Source organism: Mobula hypostoma, chromosome 20, assembly GCF_963921235.1.
Source record: "Mobula hypostoma chromosome 20, sMobHyp1.1, whole genome shotgun sequence".
Classification (NCBI taxonomy): Eukaryota; Metazoa; Chordata; class Chondrichthyes; order Myliobatiformes; family Myliobatidae; genus Mobula; species Mobula hypostoma.
This window is the reverse complement of record NC_086116.1, coordinates 53,196,150-53,213,127: the sequence shown is the minus strand read 5'-3', so window position 1 is coordinate 53,213,127 and position 16,978 is coordinate 53,196,150. Positions and strand designations below refer to the sequence as shown.

General features: G+C 41.0%; 1 protein-coding gene across 7 annotated transcripts in view; it reads right to left on the bottom strand.

The window, feature by feature from the left end:
* rabl2 (RAB, member of RAS oncogene family-like 2) overlaps positions 1–15,938 on the bottom strand; it is a 34,138-nt gene extending 18,200 nt beyond the window's left edge. For 2 of the 7 annotated variants that reach the window (XM_063072945.1, XM_063072939.1), the window contains exons 1-5: positions 13,812–15,740; positions 10,988–11,017; positions 3,405–3,484; positions 2,075–2,154; positions 1,031–1,142 (exon numbers count right to left, since the gene is read on the bottom strand). In XM_063072945.1, coding sequence (XP_062929015.1) covers positions 1,031–1,142; positions 2,075–2,154; positions 3,405–3,484; positions 10,988–11,017; positions 13,812–13,918 — 409 coding nt within the window. In that variant the 5' untranslated portion in view covers positions 13,919–15,740. Of the gene's footprint in view, positions 1–1,030; positions 1,143–2,074; positions 2,155–3,404; positions 3,485–10,987; positions 11,018–13,811; positions 15,741–15,884 lie in introns of those variants that run through there. The other 5 variants (XM_063072944.1, XM_063072940.1, XM_063072941.1 and 2 more) reach the window with 5 other exon arrangements.
* Between the last annotated feature and the right edge of the window lie 1,040 nt (positions 15,939–16,978).

Below are 16,978 nucleotides of genomic sequence, written 5' to 3'. Positions count from 1 at the left end.
TCGATGGGCCAGATGGCCTAATTCTGTTCCATATCTTATGGTTTTATGGTCTTGTTAAGGGATCAGCAGTAGAAAGGGTGAGCAACTTCAAATTCCTGGCCGTCAGCATCTCTGAGGATCTATCCAGCCCAAAACATTGATACAATCACAAAGAAAGCATGCCAGTGGCTCTACCTCATTCGGAATTTGAGGAGATTTGATATGTCACCAAACAGTTTTACAAATTTCTATAGGTGTACAATAGAGAGCATTCTGACTGGTTGCACTGCAGCCCAGTATTGCGCCTCCAAGCACATTATTGCAAGAAGCTGCAGAGGGTTTCAAATATTGCCAGCTCCATCACAATTACTGCTGTCGGCAAACAACAAATTTCACGTCATATGTCAGTGATAATAAATTTGATTCTCTCCATTTGTCTTCACTTGTCTACTGTCAGACCTTGTTCTTCAGCTCCCAGTCCACTGCTCCATTTACTTCACAAGTCCTCAGCTCATCAGTGCCAGTGAACTGAGAAATAGGGAAACTAGAGGACAGGAGCTTGGGTCTTTCTACCAAAATATGTTCTAATTGGAGAATATAAAGGAAAAATAAAAACACATTTCTTCAAATTAACAAAGACAAACAAAAGGGCAAATGAGCAATGGGATGAGTCCTGCCAAAGTGTTTCGGCCCGAAACATCGACTGTAATTTTCCATAGATGCTGCCTGGCCTGCTGAGTTCTTCCAGCATTTTGTATGTGTTGAATGGCATAAGTAAATTTAGGATTCTCAGGAAATTCCTCAAGGAAACAGTAAAATTTTCCTTTAATTTTAAAATAAATTCCTGGTATTATTTAAGCAACAGTGATTTACAGTGATGATCTGAACTGTGGTAACTCTCCTAAAGGACAGGTGCACTGAATGACTTTCCTCAACCGCATCCAGTCTATGATGTCCTTTACTAATCTGCTAATAGTTCAGCTGGAATTACAGGTCTAAAGGAACTAGTTTCAAACTTCAGTATGACTGATAGATACATCTTTGAACTCACCATCTATCTTGTTAGCGACAATCACGCACGGGATTTCAGGCCGAGATTCCCTCAACTCAGTGTACCAGTTACTCAAATTTTTGTAAGTTATCTTCCTCTGCACATCAAACACCTAATCTCAAAATGATAGAATAAATTAGTTTTCTTTTCTGGTCATTGGCAACCATATCATTAAGCTTGTTTTTTCCACACATTACCAATGAAACACTCTTAGAGTTAGGATATAGCATGGGTAAGATGTGTGGTAAAGCACTCTCTGCATTATGCAGCTAAATACTCCCAAGGCAGATACTGTGATTACTAGAAACAGAGCACAGCTGGCATTCTGGCACCGGATATAAGTGTTTAGAGATCTAGGTAGGAAAATGGCCTGCTATATGAACTGAAGCTTTGGGCCTACTGCTCTGGGAATTCGAGGCCTATGGACTCAATTTGGTTCGGAATGCTGTTGCTTGCTTCTATTGTTTGCATGAATTGTTTTGATTTTTTCTCTTTATCTGTACATTGGATCTTGGTCTTCCTTTTCTTAATTTTTCTTTTTAATTGGGTTCTTTTGGGTTTCTTACTTTGTAGCTGCCTGTAGGCAGACAAATCTCAAAGTTGTACATTTCTACATACTTTGATAATAAACATTCTTTGAATCTTTGGAACTGATCCCAGTTCCTATATGATAGCTGATGTCAATTATTCCTCCTGATGAGAAACCTTGTGACAATGGCAAAGGGAAAAGACAATGGTTGAAAGTCAGGTAGGCTCCCCATGAGGCAAAGGCAAGTTAAATGTAACTGCACTAACAAATCTGAACCAAGCAAGCTTCCATGATAGATAGGCTCACTGTTTGAAACAGGCAGAGTGTGATAATCTATGATGTCTTTAGTGATCAACTGCCTGTGAACAAGTGTTTATATCAAACAAACAGAACTTACTTGTTGCCTGTGTTTTTGACAGTAATATTGTGATAGATATACTTGCATTGAACACTGAAAAAGCACACTGTTTACCGAAATAACCTTTGACACTAAAGTAGAATCTGTAAAGACCCACCATGATACAGGCATGTGCTTTATGGTAATAGGATGGATGCATACTCTGAAAGCGTTCTTGTCCTGCTGTGTCCCAGAAATCTGTGAAAGAAAACACCTGTAATATCAACCATTGCACTTTCAAAGCATAGTTTTAAATTTTATTTAAAAAATACACTACACCAGTACCTTTAGCTAGCCCTAAACTTTACCTGCCCTGCTTATCATCATAACCATTCTTTCACGAGTGTCTCAATCTCTTCACACTATTCTTTCAAACTATTAACACTTAACACTTAACAGAATCAGAAAAAGGCATTCATCCCCTCAATCCTCTTCTGATGACAGATGTGAATCAATGGGGTATTTGCATCAGAAATGATAAAGCTATTGTGTTCAAACTTAACTCTTGAGACTCAAGAACATGGCTGTCATTTTTGTGATTCGTTCAGTTCTATTCATTGTCAGAAATGCTATCTTCTCAGATGAACCACTGAGCTGAAGACATCTGTCCTCTGAGATGAAGAGAGAAGAACTTACAATACTGACTGAGGTGGAGCAGGAAATTTTCAAATCTCTTCTTTTTTTGATCTAATGTTTATTCATTTGTGCGGTTTGTGTTACTTTTTTTGACAATATTCCTGCTTGGTGACTTGAGATACTGTATTTTATATTAAAGTCAATACAAAAATGCAGGCTACTGGCCACTGTTTATTTCTTCTGGCTTCCCAGCCAACGTTTATTCCTCTATTGGTATCACTGAAAGTAATTACATTTTCAGTTAGATCAGTGCTGATCAAGACCCATGTTCTGTGCAAGATTCTATTTTACTGAAGGATCTATTAAACAAAAATATACCTTTGGCTGTAAAGCAAATAGGTAACTTCAGAGTAGGTGACTGGTGCAAAATAAACTTTATTCTGCCATTCATTTAGATCTTGCTTAAGTTTTGCCACAGTTCTATTGATCAACCTGGACATACTTTCTCATACCAAACAAATCTTTTCAAGCTTGCACTATGAAGTTTCTTTTCAGTTACAGCACCCAGAGCCTTTTGAAGGAGGATGTTGCAGGTTTTCACTATCCCTTGCATGGAAGACTAATTTGTGATTTCATTCCAGAATTGGCAAAGTCTGACTACCTTGTCGAAGAAAAACATGGTAATTTGTGAACTTGACAGGTCAATCTAATTCATGGCAATTTTAGTGGCAGAGTTTTTTGTGATGTTGTTTGGAATTCACCCTTTATTTCCAGGCTCTCAGCTCATGTGATAATAATATGCTAATGCCAATTACCCATTTTTTTTGGCTCATTGTGAACATTAGGAATAAATAAAGAAGGTTAATACTTACCCACTATAACAGTCTTGTCATTGACTTTAGTGGTGTATTTATACAGCGTCAGTGCGTAAGTGGACAGCTGCTGAGGACGACTAGAGTCCAAGTTAAGGTGTATAAGACAGAGGAAAGAATCCCAGCAATTAAATGATGCATTTGTCCCATTCAGTAGCTCCACTAATTGGCCCTCAGTTATTTTGGGTTCAAAATAATCTATAAGGTTAATTTCATATTTGGAACAAAAAGCAAAATATTAAAGCAGAAAATATTGGAAATGTACAGCAATTCAAGTAGCAGTGCATGGTCATCCTACTGAAATTTCTGCAGATGCTTCCCAATCAGTTGAATGCTTCTATGAGAGCCCCCCCCCCCCCATTCTCCTGAACCCCAGGGAATACAGCCCAAGAGCTGCCAGACATTCCTCATACGGTAACCCTTTCATTCCTGGAATCATTCTTGTGAATCTTCTCTAATGTCAGCATATCCTTTCTAAAATAAGGAGCCCAAAGCTGCACACAATACTCCAAGTGTGGTCTCATAAGTGCCTTATAGAGACTCAACATCATATCCCTGCTCTTATATTCTATACCTCTACAAATGAATAACAACATTGCATTCACCTTCTTCACAACTGACTCAACCTGGAAGTTAACCTTTACAATCTCAGAAAACCTACAGCACAATACAGGCTCTTCAGCCTACAAAGCAGAGCCGAACATGTCCTTACCTGAGAAATTACCTAGGATTACCCATAGTCCTCTATTTTTTTGAGCTCCATGTACCTGTCCAGGAGTCTCTTAAGAGACCCTATCATATCCGCCTCCACCACCATCGCCAGCAGTCCATTCCACGCACTCACCACTCTCTGCTTAAAAACACCTACCCCTGATATCTCCTCTGTACCTACTTCCAAGCACCTTAAAACTGTGCCCTTTCGTGTTAGCCATTTCAGCCCTGGAAAAAAGCCTCTGACTATCCACACAATCAATGCCCCTCATCATCTTATACACCTCTTCAGGTCACCTCTCATCCTCCATCACTCCAAGGAAAAAAGGCCGAGTTCACTCAAACTATTCTCATAAGGCATGCTCCCCAATCCAGGCAACATCCTTGTAAATCTCCTCTGCACCCTTTCTATGGTTTCTACATCCTTCTTATAGTGAGGCGACCAGAACTGAGCACAGTACTCCAAGTGGGGTCTGACCAGGGTCCTATATAGCTGCAACGTTACCTCTCGGCTCCTGAACTCAATCCCACGACTGATGAAGGCCAATGCACAATATGCTTTCTTAACTACAGAATCAACCTGCGCAGCAGCCTCGAGTGTCCTACGGACTCAGTCCTCAAGATCCCACTGATCCTCCACACTGCCAAGAGTCTTACCACTAATACTATATTCTGTCATTATATTTGACCTATGAAAATGAACCACCTCACACTTATCTGGGTTGAACTCCATCTGCCATTTTTCAGACCATTTTTGCATCCCATCAATGTCCTGCTGTAACCTCTGACAGCCCTCCACACTATCCACAACATCTCCAACCTTTGTGTCATCAGCAAATTTACTAACCCATCCCTCCACTTCTTCATCCAAGTCATTTATAAAAGTCACAAAGAGTAGGGTTCCCAGAACAGATCTCTGAGGCACACCACTGGTCACCAACTTCCATGCAGAATGTGACCCGTCTACAACCACTCTTTGCCTTCTGTGGGCAATCCAGTTCTGTATCCACAAAGCAATTTCCCCTTGGATCCCATACCTCCTTACTTTCTCAATAAGCCTTGCATGGGGTACCTTGTCAAATGCCTTGCTGAAATCCATATACACTACATCTACTGCTCTACCAATGTGTTTAGTCACATCTTCAAAAAATTCAATCAGGTTCGTAAAGTGTGACCTGCCTTTCACAAAGTCATGTTGACTATTCCTAATCATATTATACCTCTCCAAATGTTCATAAATCCTGCCTCTCAGGATCTTCTCCATCAACTTACCAACCACTGAAGTAAGACTCACTGGTCTATAATGTCCTGGGCTATCTCTACTCCCTTTCTTGAAGAATGGAACAACATCCGCAATCCTCCAATCCTCCGGAACCGCTCCCATCCCCATTGATGATGCAAAATTCATCACGAGAGGCTTAGCAATCTTCTCCCTCGCCTCCCACAGTAACCTGGGGTACATCTTGTTCAATCCCAGTGACTTATCCAACTTACATACATCAAAGTTGCTGGTGAACGCAGCAGGCCAAGCAGCATCTATAGGAAGAGGCGCAGTCGATGTTTCAGGCCGAGACCCTTCGTCAGGAAGTCCAGAGGAAGATTTACAACAGCCTTTGTACTCCACGGTTCCTGTACCCTACCATTCTTTCCATCTCATTGGAACATACCTATGCAGAACTCCACTCAAATATCCCCTGAACATTTGCCACATTTCTTCTGTACATTTCCCTGAGAAGATCTGTTTCCAATTTATGCAGTTTAGGGTATCTGGCACAAGGACTCTCAAGTCCCTTTGCATCTCTGTATTTTGAATTCTCTCCCCATCTACAGTGGCATGCAGAAGTTTGGGCACCCTGGTCAAAATTTCTGTTACTGTGAATAGTAAAGTGAGTAGAAGATGAACTGATCTCCAAAAATCAAAAAGTTTAAGATGAAGCAGTCTTTTCAACATTTTAAGCGAGATTAATGTTTTATTTTTGTTTTGTACAATTTTAGAGTGGAAAAAAAAGGAAAGGAGCACCAAGCAAAAGTTTGGGCACCCCAAGAGATTTGAGCTGTCAGATAACTTTTACCAAGGTCTCAGACCTTAATTAGATTGTTAGGGCTATGGCTTGTTCAGTCATTGTTAGGAAAGGCCAGGTGATGCAAATTTCAAAGCTTTATAAATACCCTGACTCCTTAAACCTTGTCCCAACAATCAGCAGCCATGGGCTCCTCTAAGCAGCTGCCTGCACTCTGAAAATTAAAATAAATGATGCCCACAAAGCAGGAGAAGGCTATAAGAATGTAGCAAAGCATTTTCAGGTAGCCATTTCTTCAGTTCGTAATATAATTAAGAAATGGCAGTTAACACGAACGGTGGAGGTCAAGTTGAGGTCTGGAAGACCAAGAAAACTTTCCGAAAGAACTGCTCGTAGGATTGCTAGAAAAGCAAATCAAAACCCCCATTTGACTGCGAAAGACCTTCAGGAAGATTTAGCAGACTCTGGAGTGGTGGGGCACTGTTCTTCTGTGCATCGACACCTGCACAAATATGACCTTCATGGAAGAGTCATCAGAAGAAAACCTTTCCTGTGTCCTCACCACAAAATTCAGTGTCAGAAGTTTGCAAAGGAACCTCTAAACAAGCCTGATGCATTTTGGAAACAAGTCCTGTGGACTGATGAAGTTAAAATAGAACTTTTTGGCCGCAATGAGCAAAGGTATGTTTGGAAAACAAAGGGTGCAGAATTTCATGAAAAAAGCATCTCTCCAACTGTTAAGCACCAGGGTGGATCGCTCACTTTTTGGGCTTGTGCTGCAGCCAGTCGCATGAGGAACATTTCACTAGTAGAGGGAAGAATGAATTCAATTAAATACCAGCAAATTCCAGAAGCAAAATCACACCATCTGTAAAAATGCTGAAGATGAAAAGAGGATGGCTTCTAAAACAGGATAATGATCCTAAACACACCTCAAAATTCACAATGGACTACCTCAAGAGGTGCAAACTGAAGGTTTTGTCATGGCCCTCACAGACCCCAGACCTAAACATCATTGAAAATCTGTGGATAGACCTCAAAAGAGCAGTGCATGCAAGACGGCCCAAGAACCTCACAGAACTAGAAGCCTTTTGCAAGGAAGAATGGGCAAAGATCCCCCAAACAAGAATTGAAAGACTTAGCTGGCTACAAAAAGCATTTACAAACTGTGATACTTGCCAAAGGGGGTGTTGCTAAGTACTAACCATGCAGGGTGCCCAAGCTTTTGTTTCGGGCCCTTTTCCTTTTTTGTTATTTTGAAACTGTAAAAGATGGAAATAAAAAAGTAATCTTGCTTAAAATATTAACGAAATGTATCATCTGTAACTTTATGCCTTTTGGAAATCAGGTCATTTTTTACGCGCTTAGCTATTCACAGTAACAGAAATTTTGACCCCAGGGTGCCCAAACTTTTGTATGCCACTGTAAATAATAGTCTGCCCATTTATTTCTTCCAGCAAAGTGCATGACCATACACTTTCCAACATCGTATTTCATCTGCCACTTCTTTGTCCATTCCCCTAAACTATCTAAGTCTCTCTGAAGGCTTTCCATTTCCTCAACACTACCCGCTCCTCCACCTATCTTTGTATCATCGGCAAACTTAGCCACAAATCCATTAATACCGTAGTCCAAATCATTGACCTACATCGTAAAAAGCCGCGGTCCCAACACCGACCCCTGTGGAACTCCACCGGTAACCAGCAGCCAGCCAGAATAGGATCCCTTTATTCTCACTCTGTTTTCTGCCGACTAGCCAATGCTCCACCTATGCTAGTAACTTCCCTGTAATTGCACGTGCTCTTTTTGTGCTAAGCAGCCTAATGTGCGACACCTTGTCAAAGGCCTTCTGAAAGTCCAAGTACACCACATCTACTACATCTCCTTTGTCTACCCTGCTTGTAATTTCCTCAAAGAATTGCAGTAGCTTTGTCAGGCAGGATTTTCCTTTCAGGAAACCATGCTGGTTTTGGCCTATCTTGTCATGTGCCTCCAGGTACTCCATAATCTCATCCCTAACAGTCAATTCCAACAAATTTCCAACCACTGATGTCAGGCTAACAGGTCTATAGTTTCCTTTCTGCTGCCTCCTACCCTTCTTAAATAGTGGAGTAACACTTGCAATTTTCCAGTCATCTGGTACAATGCCAGGATCTATCGATTCTTGAAAGATCATCGTTAATGCCTCCACAATCTCTCCAGCTACTTCCTTCAGAACCTGAGGGTGCATTCTATCAGGTTTAGATTTATCCACCCTCAGACCATTAAGCTTCCTGAGCACCTTTTCAGTCATAATTTTCACTGCACAAACTTCACTTCCCTGACATTCTTGAATGTCCGATATACTGCAGACGTCTTCCACTATGAAGACTGATGCAAAATACGCATTCAGTTCCATATACGCAACCAGAACACATATGCCAGAATTCACCATACATACTTATAAATAGCTATATTTACCCAAGCTGTCATAATTAAACAAAAGTCATATAGCTAATCTACAGGCATTTGATCAATCGTCTTTGGATAGGTTACATTAACAGCTAAACATCCTCATGGATCAGAGTACATTACACTGGACTCTTCTGGGTGTCCTCATTTTCCAAATACCGGGTTTAATTTTCAGAATAGGAACAGCATCATCCATTGCCAATTTTCATAAGGTAGTGAAGGACCACCTTATTGAGTAGCAGCTTTGATACAATTTGGAAGCTTTCTGGGGGACTTGCAGATTGTAATTCAGCTACTTCACTGTGGAACTGATGTCACTAGTGTGCCTGGAGGTAGGAAATTTTCCCTTTCTAAATGGGCACTAGTAGAAAATTTGGACTTAGATTAGATTATGAGGACGTGCAGTCCTCTTTTATTGTCGTTTAGTAATGCATGCATTAAGAAATGATACAATGTTTTTCCAGAATGATATCACAGAAACACATGACAAACCAACTTAAAAAGCTAACAAAAACTACATAATTATAACGTATAGTTACAACAGTGCAAAACAATACCGTAATTTGATAAGAATAGACCATGGCACGGTAAAAGTCTCAAAAGTCTCGTAAGTCCCATCATCTCACGCAGACGGTAAACCTCCAGCGCCAACTTGCCGATGCAGCATACTGGAAGCATGCGACCACAGTCTGACTCTGAGTCCGTCCGAAAACTCCGAGCCTCCGACCAGCTCTCCGACACCAAGCACTTTGACCCCGGTCCCAGCAACAACCAATAGGCAAAGCCGAGGATTTGGGGCCTTCCCCTCCAGAGATTCTCAATCGCACAGCAGCAGCGGCAGCGAACTGGGCATTTCAGAAGTTACTCCAAGTGTTCCTCCGTGCTTCTCACGGCTGTCCCCATCAAATCCTGATTGTGCACAGCCCCCTAGTTAACACATATCGATATCAATTCGGAACGCCCGCGCGCGTCCGTTTTCACATATTCGATAAATTCAGTCTCTGAAGTAGTACTTCTTTTACTTCAAATTATTAAACTAATGAGCAGGCATGAGCAATAATTTCTCCACCTCCAGTGACTACTCCCATCTTCCCTTTTTATCCCCCTTATCGTACCTGTCACAGTATCCCTTCTCTTATCCCCTGTCCTCCCAGTCTATTCATCACTTGTACGTTCCTCCCTCTGGTTCCCTGTTCACCTCCTTCCCTGTATTCTATATTTGTCTGTTCTCTCCTATCAGATATCATCTTCTTTCAGCCCTTTTATCACCTATCACCTCTCAGCTTCTTGCACCATTCCCCCTTCCATAATAGCCATCGTCCTCCCCTCACCCACATTCACCTATTACCCACCAACTCTTTTCCACCCCCACCCTTTTACCTGGATTATCTCCCCTCCTTTTTTTTTTCCAGTCCTGAAGGAGGGTCTTGACCTAAAATGTTGACTGTCTATTGCCCTCCATAGATGCTGCATGGCCAACTGAGTTCTTTCAGTATTTTGTGTGTTACTCTCTGACTGCCAGTGTGGCATTTAAACACATATTCACTGGAAACAAGTCAAGTAATTTGTACATTATCACCTGTACATTAAGTGAACTAAATAGTATAGTGATTTCTGTGGTCTGATGTAATTTTCGTATATAAGATGATGAGAGGCATTGATCGTGTGGATAGACATTGGCTTTTTCCCCAGGGCTGAAATGGCTAACATGAGAGGTACAGAGGGTATGTCAGGGGTAAGTTTTTTTTACGCAGAGAATGGTGAGTGCGTGGAATGGGCTGCTGGTGACTGTGGCAGAGGCGGATACAATAGGGTCTTTTAAGAGATTCCTGGACAGGTACTTGGAGCTTAGGAAAATAGAGGGCTATGGGTAACCTTAGGTAATTTCTAAAGTACATGTTCAGCACAGTATTGTGGGCCAAAGGGCCTGTATTGTGTTTTCTATGTTTCTATGTCTCAGTACTTGCCTTTGTGTGCAAATATCAAGCTTTGATCATTTGATGATAAGATAAAGGATAAAGATTTTTGAGAATTTGCTGAGTGTTTTAATTCCGTGATTAATAAATGTTGATAGACATTAAGTAAATACACATGTATGAAGTATATTAAACTATTGTGGGCATAATATCCTTCAGAAAAAATGTGTGCAGCTTAAATAGGAGTCACAGAGCACTGTCTATCACTAAAGTAGCAGTTCTACAGACCAACATTTTCTGCATGAATCAGCACTTGGCAATGAGGGTACTAATCATAGGGCATTCCTCCTTCAAGGTATGGTGAGAGGGAACACACAAATAACAAGAAGAATCAAATCAGAGCTAATAAGCTCAGTGGATCAGAAATTGCTTCCCGTATTTGGTCAGTAATATTTTATCCACATGTAGATCTCACAAAGGATACTATCCATCCATCAGGAATCTCTCCATCAACCTGTGAACACATATCATCGAAAGAAATTAGTGCATGCCTCAAGGAACTGTATGTCCACTCCACATTTCACTATATTATCAATGCTCTACTGTGGAAACGTTGCTGATATTGAAGATCTGATTCAGCTGTTGAAGCACTGAAAATATTGAAAGCTGGAGAGTGAAAATCTATGCAGAATATGGAGACAGAAAATTTGCTTTAATGTCAAAAATCTATTGATATAGACAATTCTTCACCAATCCAACTCCCTCAGGAATTGATCGACATATTCTCCTGAATTCTATCAGACTCCTGTAATATACAAACTGAAGGCTTGAGTATTTAATTCACCAATTTCTGCTCCCCTGACTCTTTAATAAGGAACAGTGTTGTGAACTTGGATTTGATGGATAAGCTGAATTGGATGTTAGAGGGAATACGAAGAACGTGGGAAAGAAATTAAAATGTCTAGAGTTAAGCTTATTTTTAAAACTTCATCCTTGGTGTAGGTATTGGATGGGAGGATGGAACAAGAAAGCAGGTCATCGATAATAAACCCGATTCTGATTCTAATCGGTTCAATTTGAACTGAGATGGGAAATTTGCTTTTAACACTGAACGCACCTGTCTACCATTGCCTCCTTGAACTTCAAGACTGGATGAAGTACTCTCAGCTTTACCTTTGACTGTCAGTCCCTTCCAAGTTTCACATTCTATTTTTCCTGTTATCCCAGAACATCCATGTCCTTGCTCCCTTACATCATGAGCTGCTGTGCAGCTCGTGAATGAGGTAGACGTAAATCACCAAATTTAGCTTCCCTGCATTAATGCTGCATCTCACACCTCAACCAAGATTGCCCACCACTCCAGGATCATCCAGAAGGATACTACAACGCCAAGCTTGCTTTCTTGTTCTATCCTCCCATTCAATACCAACACCAAGGATGAAGTTTTCAAAAAAAATAACTCTAGACATTTTAATTTCTTTCCCACTTTCTTCATATTCCAGACTGCTCTCCCTCCAACATCCAATTCAGCTTATCCATCAAATCCAATTTCACAACACCTCTCCTTACTAAAGGGTGAGAGGGGGAGCAGAAATTGGTGAATTTGGTGCTCTGACCTTCAGTTTGTAGACTACCTATGCAAAATATAATGTGCTGTTCTTCTACAATGCATTTGGCCTCACTCTATTAGTGGAGGAGGCTAAGGACAGGCAGAGTGGTATGGGAATTGGAAGGAGAGGGGAACTAAAATAGCTTGCAATGAGCAGTTCATAGTAGCTAATGCAGATACTACACAATTTGAATTCAATCCTGACTCTCCAATGTTATCTGTGTGGAGTTCACTGGTTCTCCCTGAGACCACGTCAATTTCCTCCCACATCCCAAAAAATCGTGAGAGAAGCTAGAGAGTGGTAGTGGATGGTTGCCTCCCTGACTGAAGGCCTGTGACTACTAGGGTGCCACAGGGATCAGTGCTGGATCTGTTGTTGTTTGTCATCTATAGCAATGAACTGGATAATAATGTGACAAACTGGATCAGAAAATTTACAGCTAACACCAAGACTGGGGGTGTCGTGGACAACAAGGAAGACGATCAGAGCTTACATTGAAAATTTACAAGGGCATCACTGAGACTGCTTCTGGACCAGCTGGAAAAATTGGACTGAAAAATGGCAGACAAAATTTAACCTAACAAGTCCGAGGTGTTGCACTTCCGTAGGACCAAACAGGGTAGGGCTTACACAGTGAACGGTAGGGTACTGAAGAGCGCCGTACAACAAAGGGATCTAGAAATAAAGGTCCATGATTCGTTGAAAATGGCGGTACAGGTAGACAGAGTTGTAAAGAAAGCTTTTGGCACATTGGCCTTTATAAATCAATGTGCACAGGAGATGGGATGCTGTGCTTAAATTGTATAAGATGGTGGTAAGGTCTAATTTGGAGTATTGTGCACAGCTTTGATCACCTACCTACAAGAAAGACACAAGGTTGAAACAGTACAGAGAAAATCTAAACGATGACACTGGGATTGGAGGACCTGAGTTATAAGGAAAAATTGAATAGGTTAGGACTTTATTTCTTATGGAAGATTGAGGGGAGATTTGATAGACGTACATAAAATTATGAAGGGTACAAATAAGATAAACGCAAGCAGGCTTTTTCTATTGACGTTGGGTGAGACTACGAGAGGTCATGGGTTAAGGGTGAAAGGTGAAAAGTTTAAGGGAAACATGAGGGGAAACTTCTTCACTCAGAGGGCCATGAAAGTATGGAATGAACTGCCAGCGCAGTGGTGTATGCCAGCTCGAGTTCAACGTTTAAGAGAAAGTACATGGATGGTAGGAGTATATTGGAATATGGTCCGGCTGCAGGTCGATGACAGTAGGCTGTTTAAATGGCTTGGTACAGACTAGATGGGTCAAAGGGCCTGTGTGTGTGTTGTAATTTTCTGTGACTCTATTAGCAAGTTGGTTGGTTAGTTGGCAGCATGCTCTGGGAGAGGATGCAGAAATGTTTACAAGGACTTCCCCTTCTGATCACAATCCAGCAAGTTCAGCTGGAAGGCCAAATGTGTATATGGCTGAGAGCAGATTAAACTTGACTTGATGCACTGCATAAGTGAAAAAGCCATCCTTTCTGGGCCCAAATATTTGACAGGGATGTTAAAGGCAGCATGATCTCTACCTCAGCAAGGAGCTGCCCTTTCAAATAGGGAAGGGTGAAATAGAGTTGGACTATTTTACAGTGATTAGCTCTAGATTGTTGGTGTCTATTACCCAAACCCCATGGCCAGATACACTTTTACTTACTTGGATTTACCCACAGCACTGTCTCCTAAACAGATGATTTTGATGTGTTCATCCCCATCGTACTTGTCCTGGTTCAGTTCGGGTAGGGCACTGCTCTCTGCAGCCATGTTGTCCAAGTGATGACACGGGCTTGAGTGTTTCGTCCTCACCTCCTCCAGCTGATTCGTTCACTGACTGTTGTCCCTGTGTTTGACTTCCACCCCTGCAGACTTTACAAAGTTCAGTACGTCTGTACTACCCCTAGCTTATCTTAATAATCTGCACACAACTGTTGCCAACTCTCTTATCATACTTTTGGGATATGGCTCTTTTCATGAAATCACAAATCTAATCTGTCTTCATTCTGAACCTGATAGAAACTTATTAACAGTATATTCTAAAATCTGATGCTGCACTTTATTTCTGAATTCACAATATTAGCCTCAACAAATTGAACACATCAAGCATATATTGTATCAACAAATAAAGTAAACCTTACCCAATCCTTGACAGTTTCTGTTCTTCTATGTGCTACCCCAGTTTCTTTATACCTGCCTCCTTAGCAAACTTTTATTTCTGTTCCATGATCCAGACCATTCCCGTTCTTTTTCATGTGAGAACCACAATTCTAATGGCCTGACTCTCACTGTTATTTCCTAGGGATTTCAGCACTGATTATTTTTCCTTTCAGTCCCAGTAAAACTTATTCTGCTTAATTTTTTAAATCAATTTTCTCTTCCCACACCCCTTTCTTTGTGTTTGTCTATATTATTTAAGATACACACAAGATCTCACACATTTTGTCTGAAGTTATGTGGCTGCTTCTACTGTCAATATCTTCACTTTCTCTACTACATAAACTTTCTGATAGCCCCTATGTTGCTATTCTATATACCCCAAGATCTCAGCTCTTCAGTTGTCTCAGTCTTTTGAATCTACTTTTAACAATTCCTTGATCCTGTTCTTTAACTCAGAATGTTTTCTAGTAATCAAGTGTTATTTTTAAGTGTCTATCTATTACTATGTTTCTTCTATATATGTATGTTCCTGAAGTTGCTGTTAGTGTTCTACTTGTCTGGCAGGTTCCATCGATGTACCTCTCAACTTTTCTTCATAATCCTCTATCAATTTACATCAATTGTTAGAACTGTTTATTTCTCCAGCTCACTCACTCCCAAAATAAACCAACCTTGTTGGTCCCCAGTAATTTTCAATTCTCCTCAGTACCAGTGGTACGATACATTCAAATACAACTTACCAGGTAAACCACACTAGAATCTGTCTCTTTCCCTTGGATAATTACTCTTCTTTCCTTTCCATATCTATTTCCAGTCTAAACCCTGTACTTTCCCTTCTAAATCATTAACCACCTTGTGTCTCTCCCTCCTTGTCTCTACTTCAGTGCTATCGCTATTGCCCTTGTCTTCCAAACCTTCATTAAGCCAATTTACCTCCCTCTGTCCTATGCCTTCCCTAAATCTCTTTCTATATATATCTTCAGTATCTCTCTGCTCTTTCTTTTATTTCAATCCATTTTCTTCCCCTGCATTAAACTGCTGTTATTTCACCTATCAGCTGCGATTCTACCCCACCCTATATTTACTACTCTTCCCTCCTTAATCTTTGTACTTTCCTATCTCAGCCCTCACTCTTTGTAGTTTACTTATGGACTTTCTTTTTCCTCCGATCTCTCTTTCTGGATTTATATTTCCTTCACTCTCCTTTCCCGGTCAGCTGCTTTATCCCTCTTTGTTTTCTGCCCTTACCTCACTCCATCGCTCTTTCCCCCTCTCCCTTTCACTTTTTCTCCCTCTCTCTTTCACCTTCCTTCTCTCTTTCACCCTTCTCCCTTTCTCTCTTTCACCTTCCTTCTCCCTTTCTTTCTTTCTTCCTTTCACATTCGCTCGCTCCTGTCGCTCAGCTTTCCAGCAGCTATGCAACAGACGCCAAGCAGGGCCTCTTTCGGGGCTGTCTAAGCGCCGCCTGTATATGCCAGTATATTGGGACCAGCACCAATCTGGGAACTTGAGCTGATTAAACAAATATTATTAATAAGAGAAAAAAATTAGAAGAAATGATTAAACATCCACCCACCCGAGCTGTTCACGCAGCGCCTGCCGTGAGCGTCCGTGTGCTCCAATCAGGGCGGCGGGAGGCTGGCAATTTAAAATCCAAACCCTGCCCAGTGCGTGTCAGACAAGACTCGGTAGCTCTTATTAAATCTGTGACCATTTTTAATATATGTTTCATCTTGATCTCACAGGAATAGATTTTATTAAGAAAGAATGAACTTGCAGCTTCTACACCAGGCCGCCATGCCTCCAGGAAATAAAGATTAATCTCTTGGTTATCGCTGCAAGATCGCAGGCGGAAAATAACAGGATCATTAAAATATTATGAGTTTTTTTCATTTTGTTTGAATATTTTTATTAGACATAAAAAAGATACAGCTAAAGGAACATAGTGTTTGTGTGTGTAGAGGGAGAAGGTAAAATCTTAAACTGAATACTCAATTACAATTGACAACGCTATTTCCGTAGAATCAGGGGTAATATCACCGGCATATGTCGAGAAAGCTGTTAACTTTGCGGTAGCAGTCCAATGCATTATATGATAAATATCGGGAAAGACTGAATTACGGGAAGCATTTATATGTATGTTAAATAGTTAAATGAAGATAAGTAGTGCAAAAACAGAAATAAAGGTAGTGGGGTAATGTTCATGGGGTCAATGTCCATTTAGAAATCAAATGGCAGAGGGGAAGAAGCTGAATCATTAAGTGTGTTCCTTCAAGCTTATGTATCTCCTTCCTGATGAGGGAATGAGAAGAGGGCATGCCTTGGGAGGTGGGGGTCCTTAACAGACATCCCACCCTGCAAAAACTCATGTCAGGGAGGTCTCAACTGGAAGTCTCAACCTCAGCAGTCTGTGTCAATGAATTTGTTAATTTTGCAAGACATCAGATTCACAAGTGTTTTGTGAGACAGCTGATTTCTGAATCCTGTCTTAATGTGAGTCACCATGCTGAATGCCCTTTCTACATCACAGTTAGAATTTGGCAGCACCAAAAGCAGCTTCATCAACTGGCAGAGCTCTTTGAATCTCAACTGCCCTGTGCTCACAGATTTTACTTTGGACGGCTTCCCCCAGAACTCACCAAATGGCAAACTATTGTAGTTTGGCACCAG